The sequence below is a fragment of the Genypterus blacodes genome, unplaced genomic scaffold, assembly GCF_046128005.1.
Source record: "Genypterus blacodes isolate CSIRO-AG114 ecotype Tasmania unplaced genomic scaffold, CSIRO-AGI_Gbla_v1 ptg000051l_1, whole genome shotgun sequence".
Classification (NCBI taxonomy): Eukaryota; Metazoa; Chordata; class Actinopteri; order Ophidiiformes; family Ophidiidae; genus Genypterus; species Genypterus blacodes.
In genome coordinates this window covers 836,213-854,240 of record NW_027466863.1, presented here as the reverse complement: position 1 = coordinate 854,240, position 18,028 = coordinate 836,213, and the positions used below count along the sequence as shown (strand labels likewise).

Genomic DNA, 18,028 nt, shown 5'->3' with positions numbered 1-18,028 from the left:
TGCTATCTTTGAAATTGGTTGTGAGAAAAAGATGCCAACTTCAAACTAGTACATGGGCCTCTACACGGTCAGGGAAGTTGATTTTTTGAGAGAGAAAAACTATTTTTAGGAGTCATCTGGTCTGTCCAGGAGCTGCTATCACTGCTGGAGAGGCAAAAATGGAAAAAGCAAAGGGTGTGACGTGAGTCTGTGAGTCTGTGAGTCTGTGAGTCTGTGAGTCTGTTAGCGGTGGTAAATCTGCCAATCTATAATGTTATCTCTCCTTCTATCCCTGGCTGGCTCTCATTTGAGGGGCCTTGCTTTCCCTGCCATGTATTTTGCAGAAACCTTCAAATTTTTCCAGAAGAGTTTCCAACTGAAGAAATTCTGACATATGACTTGAACGCAGCGACGTAGAAATCGGTCTATCTTGGAAGGCACCAACTCATGACCAAGTGAACACACAGGTAAGGACAGAGCAGGAAGGACTGGAACATATTCTGCGCTGTGAGAGAAGCACACTCTCAGATTAAGAGATTATTTTATTTGTATGCGTATATTTCAAATTCTGCCACGTTCTGCACTCAAAGCAAATCAATGGATAGTTTGCTGCAATCGCCACACACACCTAATCTAGACAATTGGCCGATAACCTCATAAAATATCATATTCATATATAAAAACTCAGAAACATCACAGCAACAGTGTGTTTGGATGCCAAATACAGTATAAAAGTGACTGAGCAGCACAAAATGGGGCAACTGCTAATATCCCGACATATCAAGACAGAAAATTGTCTACCTCAGCTTAATCCATGAGGCCGAAATGCCAGAGGAGGAGTGTGTGCCAGGGTCCCAGGAGGAAGGAGGAAAATTAAAACTCTCAAATCTCTCACCTTGGCACCTCGTGTGCCATAATAGATTTCCTGGATTTAGATAAATGACAAAGATATAGCGAGGAACTGAGCGGCGGGCCGGCGCTCGGCCGCTGGCTCAGCACTGTCGGCCGTCCAGAATTCATTTACTGTGATTCTTTTTCTTTTTTTTTTAAAGCTGACTGAACGAGGAGGAGCGAGGGCCAGAGTGATGGAGAGGGAAAGCAAGAGATGATAAGATGCTGAACATAGAGGCAGCTGCACGAATGGGTCATCCTCCCCCCCTACACACACACACACACACACACGCACACACACACACACACACACACACACACACACAAGAGAGAAGAAGCCTGATAAGAGGTAAACAACACGGAGATAAACCGGGAACATTTTTTATTTGTGGATAATGGATGGTGCTTGTTCAGGAATAGTTGTGATCGCCTGGTCTCTATTCCTCTAAAATGGTGCTGAGGAGCAGAATTAACATCTCTTGGGTCCGATTGAGATCAAATTCAGGAGGTTGATCGAGATCAGGGTCAGGACCTTCACTATCTTTGTTGTTGTTGTTGTTATTGTGCAGCCTGATGGTGGCGCTGTAATAACCACATATAGAGCATTATAACTTTTGAACTGCAAGTCAAAATCCTATCTGCATCCATTCATACAGGCCACGCCCATTTTAGCTATTTCATGCATCTCCTCCTATCAATTTTAGCCAAACTGTTCCAAACATCAATCAAAAATCAAGGTAATTCTTGATTCTCTTACTCCTCTGGATCAGTTGCATCTGCCCACAGAGACCACGCCCACTCGCACCAATTATACCCTACAATTGTCGCCACCTTTACCTGTAGTATGTCTTGAAGAAGTTAGAAAAAAGTTTAACACAACATTATCATCCAACGAAATGAAAATGGTTGGTAGATTTCCATTGTTGGAATCGTTTAATGGCTGCAGAACACATGCGCATCCACTGTGTGATTGATCCAGCTGTTTATGCGTGGACATCCGTATAAGTGTGTGTGGTTTGGGTATGAGCGGTGTTTGTGTACACACCCTTTAGGCGTGTAGTAATCCTGTGCCTGCGCCTTTTTGTTTTTAAGTATACTTGTAAAAGCACTCAAGCAGAAACATTCATTTATGTTCCGACGATAAACACGCAAAACTAACACAACTTGTAGCGTGGGTGCAGCATCTGTCTGATGTGCATTTCTCAATTTAACAACGATTCTTAAATGTCTCTGTGACGATGATAATCTGGGGAATACTGCTTTGTATGGCTTCTCCATGTATTCAAACTTACAGTGACAAAACTTCACAACTCCTCAACTTTTCACGAGAAATACTCTTCATCCCCTGCCACTGCTAACATTAACATGAAGGTTATAAACGTTTGAACGTTTGGAAAATAAATGCCCAGATCATTTCTCGCTCCTAGTTCCTCCTGCAGTGAAATCAATGTTATTAAAAACAGATTTGGCAGCCGAAGCCACAGAGCTGCAACATTTACTCACATTATTCATTCCAGGTGCGAACATGACAAGAGTCTGTTCACTTCAGCTATATTGACTCTCACTTATCAGTATTTGGGCCCATTGAAGGCAAGAGATCGCACAGATTAACGGAGCACTCTGGCAGGATATGTGTGTGTGTGTGTCTGTGGGGGGGGGGGGTCTTCAATAATTCACCCAAAATGCTGCCCGGAGTGATTTATCTCTCGAAATAGATCCTCCGCACAGGAACTCGGGCATTTTCCCTACACTACAGTGAAGATCAGGGAGATGTGCCCCCCCCAACATCCTCGCAGACCACCTGTGTCATCACCGTGGGGGGTTGGATCATAAAGGTGGTGGGTCTGCTCAGTAATGGCCCCCCGATGTGAATAATTCAAACGCAGCCGCGGCGGACATGTACTGTTGTTGGAGAGAGAGCACTATAGAGGAGTGATTTAGGACGAGGGCTGACTCCACCTAAACCCCCATGCTGGGCGAGCGATGGGCAGGAAGAGAGAGAGAGAGGGAGAGAGGGAGAGAGAGAGAGAGAGAGAGAGAGAGGGAAAGAGAGAGAGAGAGAGAGAAAAGAGTTATTGGTGACTGAATTAAATAAAGAAATGGCAAAGTGGTACACATACGGAATATTGATGAATAATGAATAATCTGAATAATCTCTCTTAACACTGGCTGCTGTCATGTATGTGTGTGTGTGTGTGTGTGTGTGTGTGTGTGTGTGTGTGTGTGTGTGTGTGTGTATACGTCTCTATAAATAGTACTGCTGAAAGGTGGATAAAGGTGGGACTTGACTGGGGCTTTCCTGTCTCGCCCCTCGCTCCATTATTCCCCATGGAGATTCACTCTGGACCGGCTGCTTTTTGTACGGACGCGCTAAGTGCCCGAAATGTTTGCTGTATGGACTCAAAATGACCTCAGAGTGGTAAGTGGACGACTGCTGTGTGTGGCCCAGGGGCCGAGCGCTCGTCTCCTCAGACAGGACAGGAGTAGGTCAGAATTACGGAGAGCCTCAGCTTTACCAGTGACGTGATTTCCTCTCTTGCTTTTCCCCTTTCCTGGAAAAAATCATCCAATCTGGAACGGAACTCCTCCCCCCTCCCCTCCTCCACAGATTGTGGTCAAATCCGCTGCCTGTGCCCGTCACAGACGCTCGTTAAAGTTCAGAGACGTGTCCAGACTCGCTCGTCTCAGAGGCAACCTGAACGTTCTGACATTGTCAAGGCGCGGTTCACATTTGGCCGAGCGAGGAAAACAACTTCTGTTTGTCGTATTTGTCTGCTCAAAATGACCCCCACACACACACGCACACACACACACTTGAACTGCACACATTTCCTCTTTGTTTGGCTCCATATTTGCAGAATCACAGTGACCTCTTGCCTGTTTTAGCGTCCTGTGTTAACACTTCTTGCGAAAGGTTTCACGAGTTTGGATGTCTGTCACGTCTCAAGTGAGATGTTGTAACTTGTGGACCACACTCGAGTTGTGTAGTGTGCGCACAGCAATGATGTCAAGGCACGTTCTAAATGTGTTATATCTTATGTAAATATGTTATATGTTGGCATTTCTTGCAGGTATTTCTGCTGGTGTTCTTGACAGGACACACACAAGCAGCACGATGGTTTTCCACAGAGTGAAGGTTAGAGATCTAAAGAGAACGCCACACAGCAAAAAGCTCATGACAGGACTTGGAATGACTTTTATCGTTTCTGAATGGAAATGCTTTCATCCAGAGAAGAAAAGTGAGACAAAGCTGTGATGGATCTCAGACAGACACGGTGACGGGAAAGACAAGAGGAAGCCAAGTTGAGAAGTCACGAGGGATGGGAGCTCTAGTCATGCGGCCCTAAAAAGTCTTGATGGCCTGTCAACACGTTCCTCTGAGTGACAGCGTGTCTCAGTGAAACAAACCAGCCAGCCTGAGCAAACATAAGCTGCATTATTCCCGTGTCCTCGGTGTGATTCAGATGAGTCACAGTTCAAAAACGGGCCGCGGGCGCAGCGATATGAGACAGAAGGTGCGAAAACACGCGATGAGTGTTCTGACATCACCTTGACCATAAGCTGTTTAAATCCCTCCCCCCTTGTCTCCTTCAACTTCAAGTCTCTGACCCAAGCCTGAGTCATCGGTTAAGGACACCTGCTGAGCAAGACCGCACAAAACAACAACAACAACAACACAACACAACAGACTGTTTTGAATGAAAAAAGTGATGATGTCATACGCCAAAACAGGAAAACAGTCCCGCCTCTAGAGTTCCTGTGCTTCTGAGTTACGGGTTGGTCTCCACGGTGATCAACGCCACCTCACAGCAGCTATAAATCACACCCACACCCACTATCATCTCTCTGTCTGACTCTACTCTGCTGTTAGTGTCCTATGTGTGATGCGCTTTGCTCCGACGTTCCAAAAGCATGAAGTGGGACGGACAGGAGACTCTCAATCACTCACAGGTTCTTGGTTCTTAATAGTAAAAGCAGGGCTCATCTATCTAAAATCATTCTGGAGTAGTAATCGAACTAATGTGTATAGATTAGAAGTAACCGTTCCTCTTTTGACTTCTTCCAGAGAAGCTTTTTAATGTTGTTTTGATGATGTCTCTATGGGTTCACATGTAGGCGTGAAAACACCTTTGGTCAGCTTTTATATACCTGCAAAAACGGTGAAATTCAATAACGGGGCGGCTCGTTTGAAGACACTGGTTGCCAGGTTTTTAACTCTGCATAGGAATAGACGCTGCCTGGCACGGGGCCCAGCTAAGGTAGGAAGCAGGCGAGTGTGGGAGAAATCTATATCACAGTTTTATTTGGGTGGAAGGGCAGCCTGTTAAATACCAAGAGATATAAAACATTAGATCCCTGTGGAGCCAGCGGAGCGGATCATTGCTCACTGATGCCACGTTTATTCGCCTGGCAATTGTGTCCTTGCACTTCTTGTTTCTATGGAAATGCCAATGGCTCTCCGACAGAAGGAGGAGGGAGAGAATCGCAGACAACCCTCATTGGATTGCGTTCTCCTCCTACAAAAGTAAGTGCAGGCTTGGGAGAGATTTCTTTGACAGACGCCGGCACATTTCGCCGGTGAATATGACTTTGTGAAATGTATCCTCGGTGCCTCTTAAGCGGATTTATCCCACCTCTAAGAGAGCAGCGGGAGAAGGCTGAGGAGGAAATTAATTCTAATGAAGGGAGGTCGGCCGCCCTCAGCTGATGAGCTTTATTATCACCCTCCTGCTTCTGCGGCTGCTGCTGATGACGGCGCGGTGACAAGCGGGAGGCTGCATGCACACATGAGGATTAAACCACTGCACACATCAATGGACACACAGCGCCAAAGGTTGTGTTTCATCCCAATGATAAACACCTTCATTTAATCGTTTTTTTATTACAGATAACAGTGACCGTATTGTATTGCCTTTGATTCAATTGTACCCATTCAAATCCATCAATCTTCCCAGACAGGCTAACACATTAAAACTGGACAGGCGCCCCTGCCTGCTTAAGTTATACCCATCAACAACTGTTTAAATCATCCCAGCCAGCCACATTTCAAGCAATCGCATCGACACACTCTGTGGAAAGCCTCCGCTCAGCAGAACTGCAGCACCGTTGCCACTGGCAGTGCCTGCCAATCAAGACTGTGCCAAGGTTTATTCTTAAATTAAACCTAAAAACCTGAAAAAAAACCCAATTCATTAGAGAGTTTGGAGGTTAAATCATAAAGCACAGTGCCAGAATTATCTTGACAGTAAATAGCAAGTGGTGTCCTAGAACCATGTCCTCTTATTCATGGATGTTCCTTTTTCCTTTTTTATCATTTCTGTTGAAAACTAAATTCCGTCTGTGTGAAACTATGAATAATATTTGCCCCACATGTGTTTGCTTTAGATGATTACTCTTTTAAATTTTAAAATGTAATGCTGGTGGCAAAACACAAGTGTACAATATAAGTTTTAAAGCTTTGTGTGCTGCTAATTAAAACCATTAAAGCACCTATGAACACATGAATCCATGTGGCCTCACTAAGTGCACCAAGAAAGCAGACAGACTTACTTTTGCTGCAGGCTATTTGAAGAAGTCATACACAATGAGATAATGTTTTGGGGGCCGAGCCGACTTCTGAGAACCGTTTACCGAAAAAGTCCTTTCTGTTCCTGAAATGGTCGGTGATGCATGGGTCTGTCTGGAGCAGGCAGACAGTTACGGCTTAATTGTGTCAGTGCCACAGAGAGCAAACCCACAGGCTACACACAAAGTTCCTTTTTAAGGCAGAGAGCTCCTCGCAAAGGGAGGGCGGCCTCAAATGAATCCTCCATGACTGATAGATCACCCAGCGCAATATGCACCCAGTACACACAAACACACACACAGCATCATGTAGAGGTACACACACATTCACACACACAGCATCATGTAGAGGTACACACACACACACAGCATCATGTAGAGGTACACACACACACACACACACACACACACACACACACACACACCAATATAGGACTCAGAAAATTGACTTACACACATGCCCAACTCGGCGGGGGGGCATTAGGCTTTATAGCCAATCAAAACTAATCTGGGTCAAAGGTGAGCGAGGGGCCTCAAACACAGTGTGGTCATATTCCAACCCTTCCCTCAAAGCTGCTTTTCCAGCTGGGTGGCTCTGAGCCACAGGAAGCCATTTCAGCTTGGCAGGGCAGGCAGAATCAAAGGCGGAGAGGAAAACACGCACACACACACACACACACACACACACACACACACACACACACACACACACACACACAGACACACACACACACACGCACAGACACAGAGCAATCACAACAGAACTATCTACATCCAGACCTGACAAGAGTGGGGAGCAGCAGCAACCACACACAGACGACTGCCCTGCTCGGTCATGTGGTCAGAGGAGCATTTGTGGGCATGTTCAGATGGATTATGTGTAAAGTAATGTAACCCCATGTCTGATGAGGGAAAGGACAGGAGAACTACAGCTACATCAAGAGGTCTTCTTCTACTGTTCCTCCTCCTGATGGTCACCTTCTTGTTTTGTCTTGATCTTTAAGTGCAACTACTGCTGCAAATGTCTGTTCCTCTACCCACATTGCAGCGTGAGAAAATAACATTCTACAGGAGGTAAGTAGTTTGTGTCTTTTCGCTGCTGCTGCCTGTTCCACCATCCAGTGCTGCAGTGAGAGTTCAGCCTCACCGCTCCCTCTCTGCACAACAAGTGCTCCTTTCATCCTCTGGCTTACAAAGAACAACATTCAGCTGAGAGGCCTCACACTCGCACTGTGTTTCCTAAGCGATAAACGATCAACAAGCTAAAAGAGAATGCCACATGAAGCAAAGCCACGGGGAGCCCAAGGTAAATGTTAGAATGCGTGCTCGTCTACATGCAGGATTGTGAAATGTCACCTTTTGTTACAAATACAAAATACTTGGCTTGGCTGTTGACTACAAACCGCTGTGACACTGTGCAGTCACTCTAAATGTGGATCGGGTGGGTGGGGGGTTTCGCTCTGCCTCACTTTGCCTTTGGGCTCCAAGTCTGGAGTGCTAAGTGGTAACTAACAATGCACACGGAAAAATAATGAGTGTGAGCCCACAGCCTCCTGAATTAGCAGCAGGAAAGGAGGGAGCTTGTCGACTCCCCGGCTGCGAGTGAGAACGTGCAGGGATTAGTAAAGCTGTTCAGCCTAGCCGTGACCCCGGACGACTCTGTCGGCGAAGCCACAAGCTGTGACTCTTCCAGGGTGGCAGTCGCGAAGAAGATAAACACAGAGGCTCATCAATGAAAAAAAGTATTCAAATGGCTTCCGAAAGGCTCGATTCAGAAGAGACATCAACACGGGGCTGACATGCGACTGCACGCACAGATGGATGTGGAAGATCAATGAACTTCAGACCATCCAGGCTCATAAAGGCCTTCACAGATCTTCACAAAGCTTCTCTTTAAGTGGCACCCTGACAGCAGAAACCAGAGAATAATGTTAGCGTTGGCTCTCCCTCCCATTCCCCATAGTGGCTATAGTAGAGCACAGATCTATCTGACCACACACACACACACACGTTTCCGTTCTGATAAAAATGAGATCCATGACAACCTCTGTGCCTGGAAGGAGCCCATATGTGACTGATGGCAGAGGGCCTGAATAAACATCACAGACAACTGCCACAAGAGATTTTCTGCATTTGGATAGGGGCCAAACTCTCTCTCTCTCCCTCTCTCTCCCTGGAATGATCCCTAATTAAACATATAAGAGGTTTTCACAACCTCGTAAAACAACACAGGGGAATTAACGGTATATAGAGGACATGCGCTTGGGTTGTGTTAGTATATTACTGCATGTAGAGCCTTTTGTTGTTCTTCTGTCTTTGCGTCCTCTGTAAGAGTTTGAACCAGGACAGTGAGTCCAAAAGGACGTTCAGACGAGGCTCCAGCTGTCATGGCTGGAGTGTTACTGCCTGCAGGGGTGACGATCACACTCCCTTAGATACACGTCCGTAGATGCTTTACTTCATCCTGCACACGTCAGCAGTTTCACATTACATAACTCAGTGGCTGGGATAAATAATGTTTCAGAAATGTCCTACAAGACACTTGCTGTTTTCCCAACTGTCTCTCTTCCAAATTCTGGCTTGACAGGTTGTGTGTGTGTGTTCGAGAGAGATTTTCTGCAGGAGGATCTGAAACAAACGTGTTGCTGCCCAGAGAACACGAGTGCCAAACCAGTTCAATGGAGGATTGAGAGGGATCCAGTCTTCAGTCCAACCAAACCCTGACCAAGCAGATTGCAAAGGGCCATTTACTCCTCTTTAAGGATGGAGGAATGGGAAAGAAAGAGATGGGGGGAGGGGAGTGTGTGTGTGTGTGTGTGGGGGTTGGAGGGCGGTGTTACTCAAGTCAAATGAGCCATTATTGACATTTACATAAAGCTAATGCCTATACGATGAACCTGACAACAACAGCTGACAGCCATCCAATCAGGGTAAAGCTTGAAGCTAAAACGAGGCCTGAGTGTCTTTATTTCTTGTCAGGAGGAAGACAAAATGATAAGAAGGGCAGATTGAAGTAAATGTTCACTATTTTTGTAACATCAATCATGACGCTGAAGGCTTTTGTCAGCTTCATGTCTTTTCCACCCTGAACCGGCTCCTCGGGTGTTAAAAGGGAGCAAGAAACATTTTCCCACAACTTCTGCTGACTCATCATTACAGACCTCCAGAACTCCAGTTATACTTAAGCCAGGGGGAAAAGAGCCGGGCTTACACGGCCTCAGACGAGCCAAAATGACCTTGGCTGTGTAATGATACTTTGTGCTGATGGGGAACAGCTGATTCTTTCAAAAAAAACAAAAAACAAAAACACGACCGGTTCTCACCTTTAAAGGACACAAACAGTAAATGCAGGAACATTATTAGAATACCACGAGAATAAGATTCCGTCTTAATGTGTAGCCTGGGGATTTTGCGAGTTACAGTAGCTCACAATGATGATGACACGACAGAATAAATAATTGTGGTTAGTGCCTCAGGAAGCAGGGGCGTTGCTTTTGAGTAGATTTATCTGCAACGGCTCCAGCACAGCAAGAATAGCACTTCCCATAGATTGTACTGCTGGTTATCACCCTGACAGTACTTCCAAAAGAAGGAGATGCATAAATTTCCCTGGCAAAAGTGTGTGTTTTTAATAATACATGAATATTCTGCCTTAATGGCTCACAGCAGGGCAGTTCAAAGTTGTATCCATGGAGTGTCGGTGCCTCCAGGCCTGCAGAGAGAACATCAGAGCCTGGATCACGACACTTTGCTGTCCTTCTACATGGACAGGATCAGACACACAGCAAAGTGACACACCTCAGATCACAGCAATGTAATGCAGAACTCGTGTCAGACCTGCAGCTGGCCTCTATACATTCCATCATAATGTGTCGTAGCGATATCATGAAGATAAGTGCAGAAATAAGTAACAGCGTCTGAAAATAGCATCCAAACTCCCACACAAGCGTGCTGTCAATGACCTGTGAGGTTTGGCGACAAGAAACAGGCGGAGATGAGACTCTCAAAATAGGAACTGGTTTATTTAGTCCACGAGAATAATTGAAAATAAATCTGTGAAATTAATGTGCGAACCAATTTCCTAATTTTAGAAATCCTGCCCTGAAGAAGAAGAAGAAGTCTGCCCTGGAGCATGCTGGGAAAATCCTTTCCCTTTCCCAACCTGACACAACCCAGATACACCTATATATTTCAATCTGGCAGATCTGGATCAATATCCGGATTTGGGTTTAAGCGCACCTGTTCATAGTCCGTCATAGGATACATTTGCACATGGATACATTTTCTCATTAAGAAAAAGGCAACAATGTCTCTCACAGTGTTAAAGAAAGGAACCAACCACGTGTTTTGTTTCATTCCTACCTTTCCAGCAACTTTGGTCTTGTTGTTGTTGTTGCTGTGGGAGGCCATGTTGACATCTTCATGGACACGATCCAGCAGCCACAGGAGGAACTCCAGGGCGTCGTGTTGGGAATTACCACGGAACTGTGATCCATACTTGGACACTATAGTCTAGACGGGGGGGAAAAGAAGACTTGATGAGACTCCTATATATCTACAGCGATGTGATTGTGACGTTTTCATGAGGGTAGCAACTCAATGTAGTCCAGGTACCACTGATCATTCTGGGCTAAACAATGTCTTCATCTGAGCCAGATAATCCCACATTTAGCTGGAGTGAAAAACAAACACAGATAATCAGATGTATTTACTTTGAAAATCTGACATTTTATTAGAATTAAAGCTGCAGAGGGGAGGTGAGGCGGCTAAATACAATGGGAATGGGCTCCCGCAAAATCTCAGGCACTGCTTATTTACTGCTTTTGACAGCCGGGGCGTGTCTGTTGGTACAACAGAGCTTTACTCTGGCATTCTCCACAGAACGCTGATCACAGGAATTCTAGAATTGCAAATTTGCACTAACGCTCTTCACGCTTCCCTCGTCACCACTCAGCCCACGCTCTGACTGATGCAAAGTCAGGCTTTGGAATTTCAAAAGCCTCTTCCTCAGTCAAAAATACCCTTGTTAATAAAAGTTTTATTGTTTGAGAGTTTTGCGTTGGCCCATGCTTTTCATAAACCGAACCTAAAGAAAACAGTTTTTGACATGTAAAAGAGGTTGTGATGGATAATACATAACATGCTGCAGACAACTTTAGCCCACACACATTTCAACAGCTTCCCATCTCTGGTGTTCAATTTACTCCATGAACCAGAAGAGATTACAGCAGCATCACTTCATAATCCATAAATGTGCACAATTCTTGCAAATACCTTCACTACTAAACATCAGTAGAAGGAATCCCGAGGACGCATACCTTCTGACTTTCATTTCAAGAGTTATAGTGGTAAAAGCGGTAATTACAGCGTCACAATCAGGTCGATTGATGTTTAATTTTTAGCAGAAGTAGTGAGGTGACATGTCTGCCAAGTGTGGTGACAGGATAGTGATTTATTCATGAGATACAGCACTTTCTGAAGAATGAGCCACGCCCATTCAACACTAGAAGCCAGTAAAGAGGTCAAATAAAGAGAAAACTATTGTCCAACTTGGTGCAGACATTCTACATTTTTTTCATTTGATCAATTTGAATATGAATGAATATGGGCGTGTCCTATATGAATGTATGCAAACCAGTCACAAGGAATCTGGGGGGAATTGGAATTTTGACTCCATGACTTCTGGTTGAACGATACGGTGAACTGAATAGATTTTCCCTCCATCAGATCCACCAAATTTCACTGAAATCTGTCTATAAATTTTCAAGACATCCGCCTAACAGACAGGTAAACATTCTCTCGTCCCTCTGAAACAGCACACGTCCTTAAACAAAGCAGATAACTGGATGTTGCTCGATATCAGGATACATGATGATGATGAGGCTTGCGTTCACACACCTTACACCTACATGTGTATTTACAACACATTGGCAGATTGTGTTTTACGAATGTGTCCCTGCTCTATGTGTGTTACTTTTGCACCTTGCTACTTGTGACAGAGATTTGCATCAGCATGTACATATTAAATGTACTGCAGAAAAGAACGTCCATTTAAAGGAGGATTCCACTATTCTACATAAGCAAAGTCAAGGAAAAGGTTGCTATATGTTTCCTGTTAGGACTGAAGATGACATATTTGAATACAAAGGCCACTTTTTGCAGTGATAAAGCAGTTTAGGTGGAGACAGGACTGTGCTGTGGCCGTTCTTCACCAAGAAGCACACAAAAGTGAAGATAAAAGGTGCTGAAGAGAGAAAAGCAGCTGGCACTCTGCTGGCCGAGCAGAAAGGCTCTCTAATTTGCTTTTCTGATGTTGTCTTATAAGTGAAAGTGAAGTTTCTTTTGCCTTTTGCCAGAGATCTTATTGGGGGAAAAAGTGGCACGTGCTGTCATCCCACATTCACTCCTCACAATTATTATTTGCAAAGGTCACCACAGGGAGTAGATAAAAGAGTGACCCATTTCATAACTGGACCTTTATGTACCTGCGCTGAGCTACAGTCTGTCTTTGCTCTTCACATAACCCTTTATTTTGCACCATTCGGATGAAAAATGGCACCTGCACTGACCTAACAACAAAAAATGTATTATATCGTAGCTGCAGCAAAATTGAGGGAACATTCCGTGTCGTGTTGCAGATTTTGTACAAGTCTCTTTGTCAAAAACCTTCAATGTTGCCGTGCAGAAATACTACAATGTTAGAAATGAAAACCACATGATAACCTAAAGCTGGTGAGCCGTTGAGCAGCTCAGTCATTCAAGTAGAGTAATAACAGTAATTACCATCGGGCTTTGCGAGGTGGCAATTGTGGCAGTGATATAATTGAGGTTGTGGTTGTTATTGCTCAGTGGCATAATGGCAATTGGTCAAAGTCGGTACAGTAGCACAATGATACGCACTGTTACCTCACAACAAGAAGGTTCTGGGTTCAAAGCTATCAGAAACACATGCACACACACTCTGCACTGTGGCTGGAAACATTGTATGTGTGTATGTGAAGTAAACAGACAAACACACCGGCCCTCTGCGGCTCGGGTAATCATTCAAAATCATGCAGCCGCCAAATATTGACACATACCCCTGAGCAAGACCCGCTATTACACAAACGAGGTCATCACAACACACAAGTTTACTGTCTTTAGCTTCCCAAATGGGCCCATCAGTGGGAATCAGTGTTGGGAGGACAGCACTCCTGCCCTCAGTCATTATTCCTGCCTGCTCTGCCTCCCTCCCTCTCTCCCTCTCTCCCTCCTCTCTCAGGCCTCTCCTGTTATGGAAACCGATAAATTGGCTGCTGAGTAACTATTTGAGTTTCAGGCTTTGCCCCAGACTAGGCCCCTCTGTGTAAACACACCATCCTGCCGGGGGGGGGGGGGGGACTTAAAAAACTACATCAGAACTGTCAAGATCAAAAGCTTACATGTGCACAAAGAGCAGATTCTAGCTTTCAACTCCATGTTAGCGAGGTGCCAGTGAGAGAGGAAGCAGGACACGCTGACATTTGAGAATACCACAAGGCACCACAGCTTTTTTTTAAGTCTTAATCGAACACTTATGAAACCCTCTAACCCATTTTTTGTCCGGCAAGCCAGGTGGCAGTGGAATGTAGCAGGGGTGCCCGGCGGACAGGAGGAGTTCATTGTTTGTTTTTAATTCTGTCTGGGGAGTCTGCAGACACTGACCTGTGAGGTCATCATGTCACGCCCACTGCTGATTCATGAAGAGTGAAGAACAACTTTCTATATTCTTGATGAAACAAAAAAAGGCTGTTTCTGCTTTTATATGGGGAATGTATAAGGCATGCATAAGGACTAACCTACTCTTTCAAATCTGTCTGATGGTATTGAGTGGCTGTTTTAATCTGGCTGCTCCAGCTGCACCTTCTGCTCCTCTGAGGAAACATCTGACTAGCTGAGGCCTGCAGTGACTGATAAACTCAAATATACGGTGAATACTGTATAATAAGTGATGCTTCTTGGAGGATTTCATACATTTTCATATCTGCATTTCCTCCAACCGACAACAAACTCTGCCATCTGATTATTTGTTTACAATAGCTTCCCGCGGGCAGCTGTGCTATTACTCAACAGGCAATCTCTGAAGGCCCGTTGGCAGCAAAGTGAACTTTAAACCTCTTTACACACCGTAGCCAAGAGGCACAGCGGTGTGTGTGTGCGCGCTTGATCACAGGAAATATCTCATCACATGTGAGGGGGAGTGTTTAGGTTTGGAGTTGTTTTTTTTATTGCTATCATCTAATCACGGCAAGATGTTTCCATGCTGTTTCCTCTGATTATTGTCCTGATACCATGCGATCCTTGAGTCCCGTGAGATGAGAGAGGATTGTGGAATGGGAACTAGTAGGCACTGTGTGGATGAAGGTTCACTGGGTTTCTTCTTTAGAGGGAAGCAGGTTCAGACAAAAGGTGGATTTCAAAGCTTAATATATATTAATATCTGCAAACCAACCATTTCATTTGGTACTTACACGAACAATAGAGCTATACAACATCCTGCAGCCATTCTTACATAAACTCTCTTCCCATACAGAGTAATTAGCATTTCCAAGGATAAATTCATCGAGGAGTAAAAATTTTTTTTACTGCCACACATTATCTACTTCTTGCCTTGAATCTGCTGCGAGAAATCTGGAGCAAAGAGCTGCAGGGAGACAAAGTATGATTGCCTTTTTTTCAATCTTCAGCGTGGGCAGAGTGGTGATGGTGGTGATGGGGGGGGGGGCCTGAGGGTCTCCTGATAGGCCTTTGTCACAGTTCCCGATCGGCACCGAGTTAAGCTTCCCGAGGGGGGAAACAGAACTCCTTCCCGCGTCAAAGTACTTTGCATCGAAAACCCCAACGCAGCCTAAACAAACACTGTAACGTACGAGTCAGCACCCACGTGACAGTGTGAGCTCCATCCACATCCCGTGATAGAGATTAAGCACAAAGGGACATTCCTGGGACAACGCAGCGCTGCACATGTCCACCTCTCCCTGCGTCCCAACTCTTGATCAAGTGAACACTAAGAATTGATCATCAGTTGTGAGTGAGATGGGACATAAACCGTCCTGGGGTGTCCAAGAAACTGGATTGAGAAGCCCTTGGACCCACAACACAGTGAGTCTTTTGTTAAGAGGACAAGAGAGAGGACAGACACCAGTGACGCCGCACATACAGTCAGGAACATCTGGTGACACTGACACTGAAAGTCAGAGGGCAAAGTCTTGCATGCTTGTTGTTGCCTGCAAGCAGCGAGTCCTTGCGTTGCTATTGGCTCTTAATAGTAAACAGTGACATCACCCTTTATCTGAACGCCCTTGAGCTTATCAAATAGCTGTTTATAGCATCATCTCTGCATAACATGCCATTATATAGATTATATTGACTTTATCAGCTGTAACAACACTTATTAAGGAGAAAACCATGATGGTGGTGAAGGGGTGAATGTGTGTTAACCTTCATAGTTTCAATGTAGAAATGAACTCAGTTACTCAGTTACTTTTAAAACAAATAGTTAAGAGATTGTCATGATTTCATTTTGCTTTTGTTTGTTGTGAGTTTAAGAGTGTTTTTATTGGTCTGTGTGTTTGTTTTAAAGGGATTCCATAACTACGCACTGAGTAAATCTTTGCTGGCACACATGAATGAAGTATTTTGCTTAAATTGTCAAATAAACAAACTAAATTCAATATAAAACAAGAATGATCACTCAGAAGAAGTTTCTATTCCTTTACAAGTGACCCTGCCATCTTTCACCGTAGAGGTCAAGGGTCACACGTTGATTGACACACTGGCCTGTCTGGAAACATCTGCATTGGTCACATATCTGTATGCACTATTGTGTTTCTATGTGTTTTTGAACAGACAGACACAGCACAGCACAAGCACAGGAGGCCCTGACGTCATACTCTCTCACTCTTTAGACTCAATAATAAATGATTTGGGTACCTTAAAGTCCACTGATAACTGTGGCGTGTACTCCAGAGTCCACAGCGCTCTGACCAGTGACGCCAACTGCTCGGTCACTTCTCCCATGTTGACTTTCATCTCCTCGCTTCTCACCACCACCCCGTTGATCCTGGGTGGACTCAGGTCCAGCTTGTACCGCTCTAAGCCCAGATACTCCGCCAGCAGGTCGGTGTTGCTCAAACACTGGACCACGGCGTTCATGAAGCAGGTGTTCCCGTGGTTCTTCAGCCCCAGGACGCCCGGGATCTTCTCCCCGTAGTGGCAAAGTAGCTTTTCCCTACCGCTGCACAGAGAGGCGGACGTGATCGGAGTATGTCTAACCACCTGTATGTGCTCTCTCTCTTCTTTCATCATTCCTGAGTTGGCGCTGAGGGTGCAAGGTGCGCCATTCCGAAACCCCCCATCGTCGTCCTCTGCATCCTGCGCGCCTGCGTCTCCCAAGTGGGTGAAAGTGCCCAAAGTTTTGATGATTCTGTTCATAAAGCTCCCAACAGACCTCAGCGACTTCTTTCGGAAAAGCTTCACGGGTTTCTGCTTCTTCTCCTTTCGCCTTTCTTCGCGCGATGCCGGCGTGTCCTCCTTGATTCGGACCTGTTTCTCCATGACAGCGCTTTCTTTATACCTTCGTCCGTCTGCTTCTTCTACTCTGAGAGCGATCACAGTGTAGATTCCGTCCCCAGTGTGTCACTTCTCTGCCAGTGTCCCCTGTCCGGGTAGCGGAGGGAAAAGCGCACCGAGGTGACACCATAGCGCGCAGCCACAGGGCACAACAGCTCACTGTTCCGGACTGTAAACGTCTCTCATCCATTCCAGAACATACTAAAGGCGGTCATTATTGCAGAGATTGCGCCAGTAACATCTCGTCATGCCCCGGCACAACAGGAGCCGCTCCACCGGCCAGCTGCAGCACTGAGTGAGCGCTTCTCCTCCTCACACACCGCCTCCCCGCTCAGCAAAGGAAAAGGCTGGAGTGAGTGAGTGGGTCTGTGTGTGCGTGTGTGTGTGTGTGTCTGTGTGTGACTCCATCCTCCCTCCCCTCCCCTCCCCTCACCCAAGCACGAACAGAGCAGCGGCTACAGTTTTGGGATTTGATCTAAATAAGGAAATTCGACAAATAAAAGTTTTCTTTCCACGGTTTAGAAGAGCTGCGTATTGAGCATCATATCAAAAGGAATGATAAGACAAATACCTCGCGTTTGATCTTCTTTATGTCTGTTTGTAATATTCACAGTATGACAACATTTAACGCTGCATTTGTCCGTTTTGGCCAATAGGTGGCAGCAGAACACCAAAACAAGCTGCAGCGGTCGGAGGGAAGATGCTACTTTCTTTAGATTCAAAAATACCTTTCCAGAGAAAAACTATTGTTAATGAAGTAGAATTAACTGCAATCATTTTAGGAATTGTATTTTGCATGTATAACATTTTGGGTAATGACGTCAACTTCTGTTTAAACCAGTGGAAATGTAAATTAGACGACCACGTGATCAATCAAACTAATTGGGGAGTAAATGCTTATTAAAAGCATATTAAAAGCATATTAAAAGCATATTATCAGTTTATTAACGGTATATTAAGAGTTTCAGTGCGATATTAAAGGATTGTAACGATTATCTGAATT

At 45.1% G+C, this 18,028-nt stretch overlaps 1 protein-coding gene across 2 annotated transcripts in view; it reads right to left on the bottom strand.

Moving 5' to 3' along the window:
- Positions 1–17,382, bottom strand: part of usp43b (ubiquitin specific peptidase 43b) — a 49,982-nt gene extending 32,600 nt beyond the window's left edge. For both annotated transcript variants that reach the window (XM_076150117.1, XM_076150118.1), the window contains exons 1-2: positions 16,387–17,382; positions 10,798–10,947 (exon numbers count right to left, since the gene is read on the bottom strand). In XM_076150117.1, coding sequence (XP_076006232.1) covers positions 10,798–10,947; positions 16,387–17,010 — 774 coding nt within the window. In that variant the 5' untranslated portion in view covers positions 17,011–17,382. The remainder of the gene's footprint in view (positions 1–10,797; positions 10,948–16,386) is intronic.
- Positions 17,383–18,028: the final 646 nt, after the last annotated feature.